The sequence below is a fragment of the Protopterus annectens genome, chromosome 1.part1, assembly GCF_019279795.1.
Source record: "Protopterus annectens isolate FY-2018-M chromosome 1.part1, PAN1.0, whole genome shotgun sequence".
NCBI classification, from domain to species: Eukaryota; Metazoa; Chordata; order Ceratodontiformes; family Protopteridae; genus Protopterus; species Protopterus annectens.
Genome location: NC_056726.1, coordinates 1,742,199,142 through 1,742,219,774, shown reverse-complemented (window position 1 = coordinate 1,742,219,774; position 20,633 = coordinate 1,742,199,142). Strand labels below are relative to the sequence as shown.

At 44.4% G+C, this 20,633-nt stretch overlaps 1 protein-coding gene across 2 annotated transcripts in view; it reads right to left on the bottom strand.

The window, feature by feature from the left end:
* The window catches only part of ARID1A (AT-rich interaction domain 1A), a 3,912,194-nt gene that overhangs the window by 1,214,695 nt on the left and 2,676,866 nt on the right, over positions 1 to 20,633 (bottom strand). For both annotated transcript variants that reach the window (XM_044084256.1, XM_044084266.1), the window contains exon 13: positions 3,134 to 3,266. In XM_044084256.1, coding sequence (XP_043940191.1) covers positions 3,134 to 3,266 — 133 coding nt within the window. The remainder of the gene's footprint in view (positions 1 to 3,133; positions 3,267 to 20,633) is intronic.

The window sequence follows — 20,633 nt, the reverse complement described above, 5'->3', positions numbered from 1 at the left end:
AGATCTGGCCACCCGCTTGGTGTTGGTAACTTGTGGAAGTGAAATCTGTATCCTTGGGACACTGTTTAAAACCCATTTGTCCTGGGTAATGAGTTCCCAGTTCTTTGCAAGAGCAATCTTTCCCCCCAAAGGGGCAGTCAGTTGAGAAGTGCTTGGCAGTTTTAAAAAGAAGTCATTGAGACAGTTTACCATGGGGGGAGTTTAATTACTCCCAGAAGCCAAGCATGCCTTCTAAGTACAGACCCAGTTACAGCAGCCCTGCAAGATGCCTCTAGTGAATCAAAACCACACTGCAAAGTATGTTTTCCACCTTTTTCAGCTGAATTCAGTAAATCCTTATTTGCAGCACAATCAGGAATCATCATTTTCTGTTTAAGCAATCCAATAATATGCTGCTGATACTTTAAGATATGAAACTGGCAGTTTAAGGCCCTGATGGCCAAAGTTGCAGAAATGTATACCCCTTCTTACCACATCTATCCAGCGCCATGGAGTCTCTATCAGAGGGGGTAGGATTTTTGGCAGTAGTAGCTTTAATTCCCTTGGGTCCCTGTGAAATGGTCTCAGGATCCGCAGTAGGATTTTTGAAAAGGAACTTGATAGTCAGGGACCCTGTAATATCTATCAGGTTTTCTGGGAGCAGGAGGTAGAGTAAGGGGCCAATTCCGAAAAGGCATCCTCAACAATGTCTAGCACAGGAGGTATGGCTAAAGGCCTGTGCTGGGGCAGGAGTAAGAAATCCCTAAGCCTCTTTTTAGAATCCGAGAAATCCTGACTTTCCCAACAAAAAAGCTCCCTGAGAGTATGCAAGGTTTCACCAAAAGAGAAATCCTTTGGAGGGGAAGCAGAGGGAATAGAGTCCTCAGCATCAAAATCCTCATAGGTAGACAAGGGTAAATCCTGGTCATCAGAGGAAACAGACTATTCAGAATCCTGGTCAGAAGTAGCATAAGCAAACTCAGTCCTAGGTCTCAGAGGGGGAAGGTTGGCTTCCCCTGATTAAAGTAATAATGTCTTCGGCCATTTCTTGTAATTTGTTTTTTAGGCATAGAGGCCTGACCATGCGGTCTGGGCGTCCGTTTTCTAGGCATGGTTCGAGTTTTAGGCCTTGAAAAAGAAGATGGCGTTGGTTTAATACGCAAGTCAGTAGGCCTGAATACACCCTCAGAAGCCGGTGCCTGCACAGCGGCTATGGACACATCCAAGGTAGAGACATCCGCAGGTTCCAAAGTTGAAACATCTCACGGCATACTGGACTCTGAATGGGTCTCAGGAGAGGCCTGCGAATCTGAAGTAGCGGGTATCAGGGGCTGCAAAAGCGCCTCACTGAGTATCGGCGAACTGGCAACTGGCTTAAGAGAAGCGTCGTCATCAGCTTTGGACCTAGGCGGCTTGTCTCTGTCTTCTTTGTGTTTTTTCGGAATGTCGGTAGTCGGATGGCTTACCGAAGACATACCAGGTTAATTGAACCGAGCACCAAAATATTTAGAAGCGAAAATATACAGACGGCGGCTAGTTTGTGGTTTAAATACAGCACAAAACCAACAGCAAGGTACGTCATGGTCAGGACCTAGGCAAGGAATATAGTACGAATGAAAATCTTAATGAGGTATTTGCTTTCCACAAGAAATGCAATTATTTACTTTTACTGACATCGGTTAGAGCAAGAAAAAAAGTTTCCCCAACAGGGTACTTGACTTTTACTTGAAGACTTCGGTTCTGAAACTCGAAAACGAAAATTTCAAGAGTCGGCCGACTGTCACTTGTGAACTGCTTCTGCTTCAGGCACCACAACATGGCAAGAAAGACTGATGTAATGACATCTGCTGCATGTTTTATACCCCTGGCGACCTGACGTCACGGAAGAAGAGACAGCAACCGACGCAGGACCCAAGACTTTGTTAATCAGGCCGACTGAGAGCTACTGCAAGCAGATAACCCAAATGTGATGACCGCAACAGTGAAACACGAAGAACATCTCCTCCTTTGGTAAGCCTGACCGGTTTATAAAAAAACTAAAGGAACTACACATTTTCACTGCTTGTATCATGTTATCCATAAACAAACGCTTCCAGTTTCTCATTTTTGTATCATCTTTGGTTTAGACTATTCCAATATCTTTAGTTATTATAAAAGAATTCTTTTTAACCCATTCTCATAAATACTTTGTTCCCTTAAACATCAGTATTGTTGAACCAATTCATGTGTGGGTACATAGTTTCCAGCTACAGCCTTTTTGTGTCATTAGTTTTATATCCCCCCAAAATTAAACTGTCTCAAAATGTTTCGTAGCACTGAAATGTCCTCTTCTGGTTCTAACACGTACAAAATAGTCTGGAAATAAAGCCAACTTTCCTTGATCAACCAATTACATCCTTGAATTTCTGAGTCCTAGATTTTCTATGCCAGTGTGGCTCTAAATAAATCACAAATAAAAGGGAAAGAGAACACCTCTGCCTGGCTCCTCTGTTTAGACAGCTTACCAGAGAAGAACCCTCACAAAAATTTCCGACTCCAACCCCTTATGTATCCTTCCTAATTAACCTCATTTCATCAGGGAATGCAAATGCTTCCACTGCCCTACTCAAAATCCCACCTTACTTTGTTGAATGTTTCTCTGCATCAAGACACACAAACGACAGTGGTATTTTCTTGCATTCAACTTCCCTCTGATCAGTGTTCCCTATTAATGTTATCAAATGTTTGCCTCCAAAAACCACTGATCCATATCTACAACACTGTCAACACCTTTCCCATTCTTTCAGCCATTATACACAAACACTTTACAATCACTGTTTAAAACTGAAATGGGTCTATATGAAGCTGGGTCTGATGGGTCTTTATAGTCTTGGTATTACAGCCACCATACTACATGTAGTTTTGGCACTATACCTGTTACAGAAGTTTCAGTTAGTTTTCATATTGAAGCAGTAAATATTAAATCCTCATATTCCAAGGATTCTATGAAATTACTGCAAATGCCCAAACCATTAACTGCTTATACAAGTTAATGATTTTGTCCCAGATCCTCCCTTCATAATCTCTACAGGTCAACGAGGGACATTCTAAAAAGAAAAAGGTACAATTTTTGAAAGCAGATCTTTACTGGCAAAAAAAGGTAGTATTTGCTTACCTAACTCCAGGCAGTGGTGTCATCTGACTATGGGGTGTTGAGACTGGTGTTGGGGGTTTTAAATCACTTCCTTCAGTCAACGAGCTGGTAGTAGACTGGGGGGTTTGTGGACCTTGCAGTGACCCTGAACCAGCTGCAAAACAAAAAAAAAAAATCTTCAACTTCAGCTACTAACAAGGTCTCAGAAGTAAATGACAAGGGAAGCAACAGGAAAAAATAGTTTCTACATTCTGTTTTCTCATAACTTTAACATTACTCAGTTTCACAAATGGTCTTATACAAGAATGGTATTACTTCTAGGCTCTGGCTGTTTTTGCTCATGGCCTGGTCTTAAACACAGCAAAAATGTATTCCAACTGCACAGATCCACCAAATAAAGAAAAACACAGGTACTGAATACATTTTTAATGCATAAAATGGTTAAGTTAATTCCCTGTATAGTACACTCCTGTTTTTTAATTACTCTAAGCAGGTAGGAGGACTGGTCGAGAGACCCTTTTTAGCCGTGACCCACGCAAGGCAAGACAGAATGAAATTACTACAGGCAACATTCCAATGAGTAGAGCAACAAGGACATCCTAACGTATTACAATGGAAGACAGTATATACACATTAACTGGTCTTAACATATTATGCATACGAACTGCAGTAAAAATGTATAGTGCTGCACAGTGAGGTAATGAAAGAGAAGTTAAAAGACTGCAAGCACATTACAACCAATCATTGATGCAGCAAGCTAAACAACCAAGTCAAGTGCAGCCAGTACAATATATCTAGACTGACCAGAAGCTTAAGAACAGAAGATACGATTTTTGAAATAGAACCAGCTGTACAGCATTTATCAGCAGATGCAATTTTACATAATTAAGCCTAGAGCAGTTAGTGTTGCTGCAGTCATTGGTGATGAAATGTCTGTATGGGAATACCATGTGCTGGTCAAACATTATCTAAGTACTTGTTATACTTGTTTTACAAGAAGAGATGGCATCCAAGAGCTTGACTGAAGGGCAGAAGCTCGCCTACTGCTTTAATTTCAGTTCTCATTTCATAATCCTGGCACAAACTTTGAGAAGGTTGCTTCACAGGTGACTAGTGTGAAGGCAGGCCTCCACAGTAGCAAGCACTTGTTTCTCAAGAAATACACTCTTCTGAAAATGCAATCTGCCAAGCAATGGTGGATAGTAGCAGTTTTACCAAGATAAGGTGTCAAGTAAGAGTGGCCCTAGCAGAGACAGGGAGTCGCTTGCTGGCACTGAGTGACAGCAGTGTTCTCAATTACTTGCTAGACTGAACAAAACTTGCACTCAGTAGTTTGTACTAGGGAAGTGTTTTGAACTGAGTTCAGTACTATAATGTGTTTATAACCATAAATACAGACTTTGGCATTTCTTCACTAATGTGGTAATGATCTTTGGGATTTTCTGCTCTGGAAACCAAAGGCCAGTCTGAACACCAGACACTGTACCCTCTTTCTTCCAGACCCAATCAGATGCCCTCCCATCCAGTGTCAGGAAAGGTCATCGGCTGGTGCCATTTTCCTTATGACTTTCTTGCTCTGTGACAGTGGTGGAGTGCGTCCTATTGCTGTCAAGCACCTGCTTTTCACTGTGTTTGTAACAGAAAGCAATACAATTTGAAATCCACTTTAAAATAGTTTGCCAACAAGTTTTCCCTCCTTATTCTTTGCAAATGCTACAAACAACTGTTCAGATTTTCTATGGTTCTTTTTGTGCAACTAAAATATGAGCTGCCTGTGTACATCCAGGGAAAGAGTAGTTGTGTAAAACCTTACTGTAACGATAGATGTCCTTCTCTTCCATGTTGCAGTATTCATACTGTGGGATTTTCTGCCTCAGGTGAAACGACAATGGCTCTTATACAAAAGCTTAAGCTTGGCTGCTGTAGGTGCGTGGGACATGACACGCAGAGCCATAAACCAGGGACCATAAACGTGATGTCTGCAAGCACAGACCTCAGAACCTGAAGCCCAGCATAAGATGAACAAAAGAACAAGTTGAGGCTAAGGAGCAAATGTCCCTGAAGGGCTGTACAGATTAGCCTGCAGGGAGTGGAAAGAGGTCAAAAGACCAACCATCCAGTAGAGATAGAAAAAAGGGGGTATAGAGGGTGGGAAGGAATACTGCAACATGGAAGAGGACATTTATGGTTATGTTAAGATTTTACACAACTATTCTATGTCCTTCTATTCATATGTTGCAGTATTCATGCTGTGAGAGAGTACCATAGCTTAGGAGTGAAGGAAGGGGGCAGAGGTACAGGATTTCAAGAATCCATATAGGATTGCCATGGCAAATCCTGCGGTGGCCCTGGAAACCTGGTCTAGCTAGTAGTGTTTTTTGAAAGTATGAACTGTAGACCAGGTGGTTGCTTCCATGACGGAGGCTGTGTCCAACCCTCTAAGAAAGGCTTTGGAGGTAGCCATGAATCTCGTGGAATGAGCCCAAACTCCTGGAGGCAATTGTTTGCCATGATGTGAGTAGCAGAAGAGAATGGATTTCCTGATCGATCAGGAAATGGTTTGTTTAGAGACTGTCTTATCCACAGCACTGGGGTGGTAGGAGATGAATAGTTAGACAAAACTGTCCTTCAGAAGATCTGACCAAGTAGAATCTCAGCTGTCTGTGCACATCTAAGGAATGAAGGATCCTCTCTGTGGTATTAGTTGGAGAGGGGAAGAAGGTAGGTAAGTGAATGGACTCTAAGGATAGTTTGTTCATCACTCTGAGCATGAAGGAAGGGTTTGTGCGCAGGGTCACCCTGTCATTGTGGAAGGTGGTGTAAGAAGGACAAGTCATGACAGCCTGTAGTTCAGACATTCTTCTAGTGGAGGCAATGGACACTAAAAGAATGGTTTTCCATGTGCAAATTTGTAGAGAAGCTGTGATGGCTGGCTCAAAACGAGGTAAGCAGAGTTTTTCCAGCATGAAATTGAGGTCCCAGGGAGGAGAGATGGGTTTTCTTGGTGGTCTGATATGCAAGAACCCTCTGAGGAAAAGTTTAACGTCTAGATAGGAAAGCAGTGGTGGCTGTAAAGGCAAGCAGGCTGAAATGGCATAAAGGTTTCACTGAAGAGTATGCTAGTCCTTCCTTAATGAGCTCGCATATGCAGCCAAGGACAAGTGAGGGATCTGCCTGAAAAGGGTCCTTGTCCGTAAGAGAACATCATTTTGAGAATCTCTACCATTTAGACAAATAGTTTTTCCTAGTACTTGCCTCCCCCTCAGGACAGAGCACGTCCAACTTGAGTAATGTTGTCCAAAAGGGATCAAAAATTGATCACCCAAAGAGTTAGATGAAGCATAAGCAGTTGGGGGTGGATGAAAGCTCCCTTTTGTTGTAGGAGTAGGTCCACCTTGTTAGGTAACTTGTGGTGACTACCCTTGGCTAGGGAGAGACGGGGAAAGTACAGTTGTGTACACTTACCATAAATGTGGATGTTAGAGTGTATTTACTGTTGCAGTCATCACACTTGGGCTATCTGCCTGCAGGTAGCCCTCCGTTGGCCCGAATACCAGATACTTATTATTTCTGCATCTGTTGCTCCAGGACTGAGGTCGTCAGGGGTATAAAAACAGGCAGCTGATGCCATTAAAATATTATATTTTATATATATATATATATATATATATAATATATAAACCTTGGGTGGATTCCCAAAGCTGAAGAAGGGTGGAGGCAGTCAAGAAGAGTTATGGCTGGCTAGAATGCCCTGCAGGACTGTGTTGCAAAACCTGTCCTGGATTTGGAGAATATAGGCAAATGGTAGTACTTGGTGAAAGTGTGTACTGAACTCCAGGTAGCAGCTTCCAGGATGTCCCTGGTAGGGACTCCCCTGAGAAATTCTGTAGAGGTAGATGTTGCCCTAGTACAATGTGTTCTCACCCCCTGAGAGGTTGGTTTCCCATGGTGCTTGTAGCAGAAATGGATGCAACGTGCTACCCATTTGGAGACTGTTTGCTTAGAAATGGCCTTGCCCTCTGCCCCTGTTGCAAAGGTGACCAATAACTGGTCTGATTTTCTGAAGGGCTTAATCCTATCCAGGCAAAATCTGAGCTGTCTGTGCACGTCCGAGTGCAGGATCCTTTCCCCTTTACTTTGAGCACGTCCGAGTGCAGGATCCTTTCCCCTTTACTTTGAGGATTAGGGAAAAAAGTTGGCAAATGTATGGATTGGTTGAGAGCCACTCTGGACACCACTTTAGGCATAAAGGAAGGGTTTGCCCTGAGGGAGACCCTGTCAGCATGGAAAATAATGAAGGGTTCCACAGCCATAAGTGCTTGTAGTTCAGACACTCTTCTAGCTGAAGTGATGGCCAGAAGCAATGCTGTTTTCCAAGAGAGGAATTTTAAGTCTGCTGACGCTGCAGGCTCAAAGGGTGGAAGTGACAGCTCTTCCAGTACAAAGTTGAGGTCCCAAACAGGGGTGGGTACTCTCCTTGGTGGCCTTAAGTTGTTTGCCCCTCTCAGGAACTGTTTGATAAAAGGGTGTGAAAAGAGAGGTGGCTCAGTGTTGTAATGCGCCAAAATGGCTGAGGCATGTATCTTAATGGAAGAGGACAGGCCTTTGTGGAGTAGATCTGCTAAGTAATCCAGGATTAAAGGCAGGAAGGGCAGAGTTGTGTCCTCTCCTTTAGACAGACTCCAGGAGCAGTACCTTTTCTACTTATCCGCATAGGATTTCTTTGTACTGTGACTTCTGGCTTCCAGAATGACGTCTGGCACCTGCTTGCTTAGAGTTGCTGGGGTAGGATTCAATAGGATAAACCAGGCTGCAAGATTTAGGGTTTGCAGTTGCAGATGCAAAATCTGCCCCTCCTGCTGAGAGAGCAGGGTAGGGTTCTGGTGTAGGTGCCATGGTGGCACCGATGTCAGGCTGCGCAAGAGTGGGTACCAGTGCTGGCGTGGCCAGTCCAGGGCAATCAGAATTGTCCTCTGTCTGTCCTATTTTGAGTAATACTCTTGAGAGAAGGGGCAGAGGTGGGAATGCAAAAATTGAAAGGTTTACCCACTGAAAAGATAGGGCATTCGCTTTCCAGACCTTGCTGCGAGGGTTCCTGGTGCAGAATCTGCTGAGCTGGTGGTTGTAGGGGGAGGCAAAAGGTCCACCTCTGGTGTCCCCCAAATCTGAATCAGAAGGTTGAAGATGCTGGGTTCTGCCACTCGTGTGAGTCTAGGAGATTTCTGCTTAAGTAGTCTGCCAGTGAATTTTGTTTGCCTCGCAGGAATTGAGCTTGCAGATGGACTTGCATGTCCAATGACATGTTCCACAGAGCCATGGCTAGCCAGCAGAGTGAGTAGGAATGGGTTCCCCCCTGCTTATTGATGTACTACCACAACTGTCGTGTTGTCTGTTTTTATTAGTAGTTCTCCTGGAAAGAGTACAGATCTGGAAGCTGTCAGGGCGTTCTGCACAGCTAGCATCTCTTTTTGGTTGATGTGCAGATGAATTTGACTTGGGCTCTAGTGTCCCTGAATGCAGTTGCCATCCATGTGTGCTCCCCAGGCACAGCCTGATGCATCTGTGGTTAGGGTCTGGGTGGCGTGGGGTTGAGTAAAGGGCAGTCCCTTGTTGTGGTTGCATGCTTCTGCCCACCAAAGGAACTCTGTCCTCAGACGGGGTATGATAGGAATGACTGTTTCCAGGTCCTGAGAACACTGGCACCAAAGACTTTTTAAGTACCATTGAAGTTTCCTCATATGCAGTCTTGCATATAGAATTAGCAGTATACATGACACCATGAATCCTAGGGCTTGCAGTATTTTTCTTGCTGATAGTTGGGTTTTGGTGGCCATTTGTTTGAAGTAGGCTGTCAGACTTGTTTTTCTGAAGTGAGGAATGCCATCTGGGAAGTTGTGTCCAAGCTTGCTCCCAGGAATACAATCTTTTGACTGGGTACCAGTTTTGATTTATTTTTGTTGATGGTGTACCCTAGGGAGGTGAGAAGGTTTTTCACAAATGTCAGGTGCTGCAACAGCAATTCCTGACTGTCCGCATGAATCAGGCAGTCGTCCAAGTACAGGTAAATTTGGATATTTCTCTGCCTACAGTATGCAATGACTGGAGCCAGGCATTTTGTGAATACTCTGGGTGCACTGGATAAGCCAAAGTAAAGTGCAGAGAACTGATAATGCATAGATCCGGCCCTGAAACGTAGATACTTCCTGCATGACTCCTTTATATGGATGTGCAGATAGGCTTCATTTAAGTCTGGGGTGACTAACTAGGCATCCTTGGCTAGCATAGGTAGAAGCTGTTGCAGGGTAAGCATTTTGAATTTTGGTACCACCAGGAAGGTGTTGAGAATTGAACGATGCAGGATTGGGCGCCAAAAGCCCTCTTTTCTGGGTACCAGGAAAAGTCTGGAATAGAATCCTTGACCTATCTGTTCCACTGGAAGTAGCTAAATATCCCTGAGAGAGAGCAGGGATAGGACTTGGTTTTGTGCCTCTGCTCACTGGTTTGGAGGAAGGATTGGGAACCCTTTTTCGGGTTGGCAGAGAATGGAAACGGAATTTTTACCCCTGGGATACAACTTTCAAGACCCTTCAAGTCTTTTGTGATGGACATCCAGTTTTTCGCATGAAGGGCAAGTTTTCCTCCTAGGGGCACAAGCAATTGGACAGAAGCGGGGAGTGGAGTAAAGTAGTAATTGTGAGTTTTTTCCGTAAGGAGGTGGCTTACCACTCCCTGATTTAAGGGGTGGGGGCACTCCATTGCTTAGATCTCTGCATAACCCTGAGACTGTAGTCTGGGTGGTCTGTTTCCCTTGGGTCTGGTTTAAGATGGCCTGGAAGGGGCTGGAAAGGATCAGTGTTTTGAGGGGCAATGCCTACTGAATCTAGGAGGTTGCACTTGTAAAAATTCTTTCACTGTCTGCATAGATTTAGCTTTTTCTTCCATCTTTTTAAGAACAACTTCTGCTTTGGTGCCAAACAAATTGTCCTTGTTCAAAAGGGCATCTAGTAACTTTGATTTGACATGGTCTGGCAAGGTCTGCTCCTTAAGCCAAGCATGCCTTCTAAGTACAGAACCAGTGACTGCTATCCTGCAAGATGCTCCTAGGGTGTCAAAGCCACACTGCAAAGTATGCTTGCTGACTTGGCTTGCAGAGTGCATAAGCTCATGCTATTCTTTATTTTCTGCAGTCTGTAAAGGTTGCTACTTTTTATTTAATAAGTTCCATACTATGTTGTTGGTAGTTCAGCATGTGAAACTGACAATTCAATGCCCTAAAGGCAAGAGTTGCAGAGGCATATACTTTCTTACCCCATCTGTCCAAAGTTTTGGAATCCCTGTCCGAACGGGTGGGATTCTTGGCTGCAGTTGCCTTGATACCTTTAGGCCCCTGGGAAATGATCTCTGGGTCAGCAGTAGGATACTTGAAAAGAAATTTGAGTGTGTCAGGTACTCTGTATACCTGTCTGGTTTCCTGGGGGTAAAGTATCAGCTTCCAAGACTGGGAGTATTGCTAAAGGCCTGTGCTGTGGCAAATCTAGAAATTCTCTGAGTCTCTTTTTGGATTGAGGATAGTCTTGGCATTCCCAGTGGAAATGCTCTTTTAAAGTATGTAAGGTTTCACCAAAAGAAAAATCCTCTGGAGGAGAGGCAGAAGGAACGGATTCCTCATAAGCAGATAAGGGCATGTCTTCATAATTAGATACCTCAAAGTCATCAGACTCCTAGTCTGCTGAAGCTGCAGGGGGGACTGGTCTCCTACTCTTAGCAGGGGGAGGCTGACTTCCCCTAATCAGCATAAGGTCTTCTGCCATTCTAAGCATTTGTCGTTGTGGCAAGGGAGCAGGTGCATGCACTTTGGTCGGTTTTCTAGGAGTAGCATGTACTCTTGGCCTTAAAAACTCGGTAGTTTTAGATAAAAATGAAGTCGTCGGTTTGAGTCGACCATCGGTAGGTGCAAAGAACTGCCTCAGAAGTCAGTGCCTGCTCAGCAGCTCCGGACCCATCCAAGGTAGAGACATCCGCAGGTTCCATAGTCGAAGAGTCTTGTGGCATACCGGATTCCGAACGTGTCTCGGTAGAGGCCTGCGAATCCACTGAAGCAGGCATCAGGGGCTTGAAAAAGCACCTCACTGAGTATCGAAGCCATTTCAGAATACAGAGATAGAGCGCAAAAGAATTTAGCGACGACGAATGGTTCGGGTGTTGAGCAAGGCACAAAACCGACAGCGAGGTACTTCATGGTCTGGGCCAAAACAGGTTAACGCAGTAAGAATGAAAATCTGTGTGTGGTATTTGCTTTCCACAGGCAAGGCAATTGTTGCCTTTTTCTGACATTGGTTAGAGCAAGAAAAAAGGACTCCAATGGGGTACTTAGCTTTTGAAGACTTCAGGATTATTCAATTCGTAAACGAAAACTCAAGTAGTGGCCGACCAGCACTTGCAAACTCCGCCTGCTTTGGGTTCCTCAGCAAGAAAGACTGATGTAATGGCGTCGGCTACCTGTTTTTATACCCCTGACGACCTGACGTCAGTCCTGGAGCGACAGCAAATGAAGCAGAAATACTAAGTCTCTGGTATTCGGGCCGACTGAGGGCTACTTGCAAGCAGATAACCCAAGTGTGATGACTGCAACAGTGAAACACAAAGAACATCCAGTGTTGCCTTAGCCAACAGGGAGTCACCAAGATTTTTGGTTGGTCTTTCTCTCAGTAGGACCTTTTGTATTAGAGAGAAGGGAGGAAAGGCGCACAGGAACATTCCCTTCCATGGAAAGCTGAAGGCATTCACCCTCCAAGCTAGTGGAGTGTGACCCCTGGGGCAGAATTTCTTTAGTTGTCTGTTCTGGGGGGAGGCAAACAAATCCACTTGAGGTGTGCCCCACTGCTGGACGATGTCTAAGAAAGTGTCCCTGTGCAACATCCGTTCATGTTGTTGAGAGCATGTTCTGCTGAGTAAGTCTGCTAGTTTGTTATTCTGAGAGGGGATTTAAGAGGCCTGCAGGAAAAGGTTATGATTAGCTGCTAGATCCCAGATTTGTAGGGTTATCCAGCATAACTTGTAAGCCTTTGTCCTTCCTTGTTTGTTGAGGTACCACATGACAGTTGTGTCGTCTGTTACAATGGGGAGCAGCCCTGGTTGCAAGATGGGAAGGAAAACTTTTACAGCCAGCAAGACTGCAGTAATTTCTCTGACATTGTTGTTGCTTTTGCAGGGTAGAGGTCCAATGCTGTTGCACCCTTAAGTCCTTTAATGTTGCCCCCCACCCTAGGTCTGATGCATCAGTGTAATGGATTGAGTGGTGGTGGTGGGGGGGGGGGGAGTTGAAGAGGAATGCCCTGGTTCAGACTTATTTGCTGAATCCACCACTTCAGCTCAGTTTTTAAACACGGCAGAAGGGGAATAAGTCTGTCTAGTGGATGTTGGCTCAGAGACCACACATTCTTTAGGTACCATTAGAATTTTCTCATGTGTATCCTGGCTAACAGGAGCATGGGAATAGTAGCTGCAATAAGACCTAGGACTTGCAGAAATTGTCTTGCAGAGAGATGAGATTCTGAAAGTAGGCTTAGAAAATGGGTGGAGAGACTGCACTTTGTCCGGTGGGAGAAAGGATCTCATTAGGTATGTCCTGATTCCTGCAGCCTAGGAATACTTTGTCCTGTTGAGGAAGCAGAGATGATTTCTGAAGGTTTAGGGTGAATTCCAAGTTGTGGAGGAGAGACATGGTGAACTTGAGATGGGTCTGTAGGGTGGATTCTGATTCTGTCAGAATGACAATGTTGTCCAGGTAAGGGTAGATTTGGATTCCCTTGTTCTGCAATAGGCAGTGGGCTGTATACAAGCCAGAAGGCAAGGCTGTAAACTGAAAGTGTGAAGAGTGGCCAGTAAAGCTCAGAAAATTCCTGTGGATGGCCTGATAGGAATGTGCAGGTAAGCATCCTTTAGATCCAGAGTCACCATGAAGGGTTGGGAGGGGATAAGGGGTAGGAGGGTTTGAAGAGAAAGCATTCTGAACCTTCAGGAACAGGTTCAGATATAAGTCTAGGATTGTTCTCCAAGAGCCATCCTTTTTTGGAACTAGGAAAAGACGGGAACAGAAGCCTTGTCCTGAGGGAACTGGTTCTATAGTTCCTTGAGTAAGGAGTTCTTTCAGAATGAGAGGGAGTAGATGAAGCTGATTTCTTGGAGGGAAAGGGGTTCTCTTTTTGGTTTTGGTCTTTCCTTCCAGGATATGAAATATGCTTTTTGGATGATGGAAAGAACCCAAAGATCTGCTGTGATGGATTTCCAGAAGGGAAGACAGAGGGTAAGGTGGGCGGACAGAGCCAGGAGAGCAAGACAGTCATGCTGAAGAGGGGCCCCTCTGACTGGAAAGGGCTGCTTGGCTGATGGCTGAGAATTGAGGGGGTCTGGAGTACGGCTGTCGCCTGGATGCCCTGTGGGGCCTTGCAGAGGAAAGATGCAACGTTGAAGGTGTCCTGACAAAGGATGTTTTTGCTGGGTAGTTCCTATAATATCTAGGGAAGGGGGACACCAGCAGATGCTTAATGTCTTGTAGTTCCTTGCTTTTCTCTTGTAAGTTTTTGAAAATTTCCGCTGAATTTTTCCCAAATAAAAGATTGCAGTCCAGAGGAGCATCCATGATTTTGGATTTAAAATCCTCTGGTAGAGGTTGCAAGCAAAGCCAGGAGTATCTGGGTAAGGCAGATGCAGAGGCAGCTGACCTGGCTGAAGCCTCTGCTGCATCGTAACTGCACCTGATAGTGTGTCTGGCTACTTGTGTAGCTAGAGAGTTTTGATGTAATGCCAGCTTTGGTTGGACAGTCTGGGGTAGAGGCCAGCAAGGAGGAAGCCTGGGAGACGAGGTCCAGGGCATATTTAACCATGTGGGTTTGGTAATTAATAGCCCTGAAGGCCAGGGTAGAGGAGGTGTACACTTTTCTACCCATTCTGTCTCTATCTGGCCTTTTAGGGGCAGGAGGTTATGAATCAGGGTTCTTGGAGACTGAGTTAAAGGCATCCAGGTAAGCAGGAAGCACAGGAGGAATAGCTGAAGGGGAATGGTGACTCAAGTTGCATTAGTTCAAAATATCTTTTCTGGGTATCTGACAATAAGGCAGTATCCCACTTGAAGTACTCATTTTTTTAATAGTTTCCCCAAAGGTAATATCCTCTGGTGGGCGTCTCCTTCAAGAGTGTATTCATCTGGGAAGTAATAAATCCACACGTAAAGCAATTTGAGAGACACAGGAAATGGATTCCTCAAAAGAGGAGTAGGACTGCTTTGGTTCTTTTTCTTCTCCTGAAGTGTAGTGGTTAAAGGTAGAGAGGAAGCAGAGACTGGCCTGGGGCTCAGCACAGGAATGTTGGTAGGTGCAGGGCCTGAGGGCCTAAGAGCCATAAAGGTCTGCATTAGTGAGTTGGTAAACGATTGCCAATCTGGAGCTCCTTGAGGCATGGGGTCAATTGCTTAGTCTTTTGTTTTTTCTTTGTTGGCGTGGGCTTAGGGGTAGGCTTAGAGACAGAGGCCTGGGTTGGAACAGTAGTAGTCTCGGTCGGCAGACCAAGTATCGATTCCCCCTCAACGTCAGTTATGGCCAGCGTCTGGCTTAACTCAGCGGATGTGCTTTCCATGGCTGCAGAAACTGCCTCTTCCAGAGGAACCAAAGCTGATGGAGTAATCAGGCGCCCCTCGGCCCCTATATCGGTACCTGGCGGGACATCCGATGGTGGCGCAGCATCAGGAGAAGTCCTGGCAACCTTGGCCTTCTTCCTCAGTTGTTCGGTTTGGGCAGCCAACTTGGGATCCATCCTAAGAGTGAGGTGTTTTAGCCTCTGATTTGCTAAATACAAGTTAAGTGCAGCCAGTCGGCTGCATAGGGTCGTTGGTACGAAAGACTGACCCACTAGAGAAGGTCTTATGGTCGTGCTGCTTTTCTAAGCAAAACATACACCGGTCATGAGAGTCTGTGCGGTATCTGACTCCCGCAGTTGCATTTGCTCTTTTTCTCAGACATCGGCTAAAGGGGGATCCACAGCAACCAAACAAGCATACGCAAGAGAAAAAAATCCCCAACAGGGTAATTATCTTTCAAAGTCTTTGGACTTAGGAGCTAAGTAGTCGAACTAACAGTCTGCGGCTGAAAAATTCTGAGGTCTGGGCGTGCAGACGTCACATTTATGCTCCCTGGTTTATGGCCCTACGTGTGATATCCCATGCACCTACAGCAGCCAGGCTTAAGCTTTTGTATAGGAGCCGTTGACAGGTCGCCTGAGGCAGACAATCCCACAGTACGAATACTGCAACATAGGAAAAGAAGGACATCACAGGGCTCTTTTTCCTTTGTTTTGGTGATTAGGAAAGAATACTAGCAAGGGAATGGTTTTGCCTTGGAGAGATCTCAGAAACTACTTTTGGTATAAAGTAAGTGTTTATGTGCAAGGAAACTCCTTGTGGAAGACAAGAAAGGGTTTCTTAAACAAGGGCATGCAAATTCAGAAATTCTTCTGGCTGGTGGGATGGCCACCAGCAAGGTAGTTTCCCAGATGGTGAACTTGAGGTCAGAGGAGGCAGCAGATTGAAGGGGGGGGGGTCAGAGGAGGTAGAGCAAGTCTCTTACACAAAGTTACAGCTCCAAGAAGTGGTGGAGGTCTTCCATGGGGGCCACTGATGGACACCCAAGGAACAGCTTCATGTTAGGGTCTAAAACAACGGATGGTGCATGGGCATACAGGCTGAAATGGCAGAGGCATGTACTTTAATGGAAGCTAAAGATGAGCCTTTTCATTAGATTTCTGTAAGACAGGACAGAACTAGTGGCAATTTTGTTTGTAAAGATTGCTGCCCTTTGCTCATACAATCCATTTGGAGATGCAAGATTTCCTGGTGCTGGGTCTTCTTGCTTCCTGATGATTTGTAGGTCATCAAAAAGATTTCTGGAGGGTATGAGAATCGTATCATCCTGTCTGCCAGATTCCAAGTCTCCAATTCAGTATGTAAAGTGTTTTCCATGTTAGATCATACACCTCTAATATCAGCACCCAAGGCTTCTTTCCTGGCCATGCTGTGGAACATGCAGAACCAGTGTTGTCTGGGTACAAACAGTGCTACTCAGTATCATCTTCAGCTCATCTTCTCTTATCTTTTGCAATACCCCAGGGGATGAGGGGGGTGAGGAGGGAAGGCATACCGAAACAGGCCAGTACAAGGGAAGGCGGCATCTATCCAAGGCCTAGCTCACTGGGGCCCTTGTGCAAAACTTTATGATTTTCCCATTTCCTTTTTGTGCAAAAAGGTCTACCACTGGCACACACCATGTGTGAGTCTGTGGAATACTGACTTCAACATCTATTCATAAGGGTCTACCACAGATATGAAACAAAAAATGTCCAGCACAAAGGGTGAAATTCCAAACAGTGTAATGTGGCAGCTCCAAAATAAAGATGAAATTAAATAGATTGGTTTTGGTCAAAATATTAGCCTTCCTCAGTGCTATAACAACAAGTACACACAAATTTAAATAGTAAGCCTAATAACAAAATAGCATCTATTTGGATGATTAATTAACCTTTTTCAGGCCAGGTTTAAAACAGATCTCCTAACCTGATAATCCAACTGGATTCTTTAACATAGTATAACAACCAAATTTTGAAAATTGTTCCTGTGATCCTATCAATAATAATACATTTATACTGAGCAGTAGTGTGGGGGTCATAGTGTGTTTAAATAATGAGCTTGAGATCCTTTTATTTTTTATGTCACTGAGGTGCTCAGAAATATGAGCCCTCAGTGACCTAGATGTTTGTACCACATAAAAAGCAGAGCAGGAGCAAGTAGCCAGATATATGACCCAGTGCTACAGTTACATCATCTTCTTTTGGCTGTTCCCATTAGGGGTCGTCACAGTGGATCATCTGTTTCCATTTCTTCCTGTCCTCTGCATCATGCTCTTTCACACCAACCGCCTGCATGTCCTCTCTCACCACATCCATAAACCTTACCTTAGGCCTTCCTCTTTTCCTCTTACCTGGCAGCTCCATCCTTAGCATCCTTTTCCCAATATACCCACATCCCTCCTCAGCACATTTCCAAACCAACGCAATCTCACGCCTCTTGCTTTGTCTCCAAACTGTCCAACCTGAGCTGACCCTCTAATATACAGATTCCTAATCCTGTCCATCCTAGTCACACCCAGTGCAAATCTTAACATCTTTAACTCTGCCACATCCAGCTCCGACTCCTGCCTTTTCATCAATGCCACCGTCTCCAACCCATATAACACAACTGGTCTCACTACCCTCTTGTAGACTTTCCCTTTCACTCTTACTGGTACCAGTCCATCACAAATCACTCCTGATACTCTTCTCCACCCATTCCACCCTGCCTGTACTCTCTTCTTCACCTCTCTTCCACACTCACCATTACTATGAACTGTTGATCCCAAGTACTTAAACTCATCCACCTTTACCAACTCTACTCCCTGCATCCTCACCATTCCTCTACCCTCCCTCACATTTACACACGTTCTGTTTTAGCCCTGCTGACCTTCATTCCTCTCCTCTCTAAAGCATATCTCCACCTCTCCAGGGTCTCCTCAACCTGGTCGCTACTCTCACTACATATCACAATGTCATCTGCAAACATCAGTCCACTGGGCCTCCTGTCTGATCTCATCTGTCAACCTGTCCATCACCACTGCAAATAAGAAAGGGCTCAGAGCTGATCCTTGATGTAAATCCCACCTCCACCTTAAACGTATCTGTCACTCCCACCGCAGTCCTCACCAATGTCACACTACCCTCGTACATATCCTGTACCACTCTTACATACTTCTCTGCCACTCCAGACTTCCTCATACAATACCACAACTACTCTCTAGGCACCCTGTCATATGCTTTCTGTAAGTCCACAATGCAACTCCTTCTGACCTTCTCTCTATTTCTCCAACACCACTCTCAGAGCAAATATTGCATCTGTAGTGCTCTTTCCTGGCATGAAACCATACTGCTGATCACTAATCACCTCCCTTCTTAACCTAGCTTCCACTACTCTTTCCCATAACTTCAAGCTGTGACTGATCAATTTTATCCCTCTGTAGTTACTGCAGCTCTGCACATCACCCCTATTTTTAAAGATATACACCAAAACACTTTCTCCACTCCTCAGGCATCCTCTGACTTTCCAAAATTTCAATAAACAATCTGGTTAAAAATTCCACTGCCATATCACCTAAGCACCTCCATGCTTCCACTGATATGTCATCTGGGCCAACAGCCTTTCCATTCATCATCCTCTTCATAGCTGTCCTTACTTCCTCCTTGCTAATCTGTTTCACTTCCTGATTCACTATCCCCACATCAACCAACCTTCTCTCTCATTCTCTTCATTCATCAGCCCTTCAAAGTACTCTTTCCATCTACTCAACACACTCTCCTCACTTGTGAGTACGTTTCCCTCACTATTCGTTATCACCCTTACCTGCTGCACATCTTTCCCAGCTCTGTCCCTCTGTCTAGCCCATCAGTACAGGTAATTTTCTCCCTCTTTAGTGTCCAATCTCTGATACAACTCTCCATATGCCTTATCCTTAGCCTTCGCCACCTCTCTCTTTGCCATGCGTCTCATCTCCTTATACTCATGTCTACTTTCTTCATCTCTGACAATCCCACTTCTTTGCCAGCCTCTTCCTCTGTATACTCTCCTGTACGTCCTCATTCCACCACCAGGTCTCCTTGTCCTCCCTTCCTCTGTCCTGTCACACCAAGCACCTTTCTAGCAGTCTCCCTTACTAGCTCTGCTGTAGTTACCCAGCTTTTTGGTAACTCTTCACTGCCTCCCAGTGCCCGTCCTAACTCTTCCCTGAACTCCACCTCACAATCACCCTTTTTTAACTTCCATCATTTAATCCTTGGCACTGCTTTCACACACCTCCTCCTCTTCTTGGGAATAGATTTTAACAAAGAATGTCTGGATTCCAGTGCTACAGTTACCAAAACATAAAATATCATAAACCTCAGAAGGGTTGCTGTTGGTGAATGCTTTCCTCTTTAATACACGATTGCATGCTAGAGAGAGAGATTGTTCACACACTCAAGATTGAGGTATTTCGTAAACATCTTCAATATAACACCTTACTCCATGCCAATAGTCATCACCCTCGACACATCATCCACAATATCCACAAATCCCAATTTCAAAGGATAAGACGTATTTGTTCTTCAGAAAACTCCTATGATTTTTACCAAAAGGATTTGAAAAACAGATTCCTTTAGAGGGGATATTATATTCATAACATAAATGAGGCAAGTCAATTTGTTTCACAACAATCCAGACATTCTTTGTTACAATATATTCCCAAGGACAGTAATTTAATTGAGCCGGATCGTCTTACCACCACATTTGGGCATAGCATCAATACTTTCAGGCAGATCATTAATCACCATTTGGACATTCCCATGGCAAATGGCAAGCTTCGTGAGATTCTTTCTTCAAAATGACTTTTCTCATATCACAGGGGTCCTACTCTGGAGTAATATTTTAATTATAAACACCAGATGCCCTCCAACACACAGCAGGTCACTATTTGTGGACAAATTGGTGGGGTGCATTCCCTGCGGCCACTATTCAGCATGTAATCATGTATTAAAGGGCAAAGCATTCACCAGCAGCAACACTTGTAAGGTTTATGATATTTTATGTTTTGGTAAATATAACACTGACTGGGTCAAATATCTGGCTACTTGCTCCTGCTCTGCTTTTTATGTGGGGTAAACGTCTAGGTCACAGAGGGTTTGTATTTCTGAGCACCTCAGTGACATAAGAAATAAAAGGATGTCAAGCTCATTATTTAGACACTACACCCACACTACTGCTCAGTATAAATGTATTATTATTGATAGGATCACAGGAAAAAGAATGTCTAAACTTGGCTGGCATACTATGTTAAATAAAAAATAATCTAGTTGGATTATCAGGTTGGTAGGTCTGTTTAAATGTGGCCTGAATGAGGTTAATCATCCAATGAGATGCTATTTTATTAGGCTTATTATTTAAATTTGTATGTGCGCTTATCATTACAGCACCGAGGAAGGCTAATTTTTTGGGTGAAACCAGTCTGCTGTTTAATTTCATCTTTCTTATGGAGCTGCCACATTAAACTGTTTGGAATTTCACCCTTGGTGCTGGACATTTTTTTGTTTCTGATTATAGTGGTTTAGTCCATGCACATGCTGTACTTGCAGATTTTCCTGTCTTACATCTACCCCAGATCTGTCCAGGGTGTTAGCAAAGATGTTTTCTGCTCTTGGAAGCTACTGATCCAAGAAGTACAGCCTCATCCCCTGTGCAGGATCCTAAAGCTGCCTGGCCTTCCTGTACTGGGGTAGGAGTGAGTAGCCTCCTGTTTGTTGATGTACTACATTACTGTGGTGTTGTCTGTTCTTACCAAGAGTGTGTCTGGTGTCCAGCTTTCTTTTAATGTCATGAAGCTTCTATAGACTGCCATCACTTCCTTTAAATTGA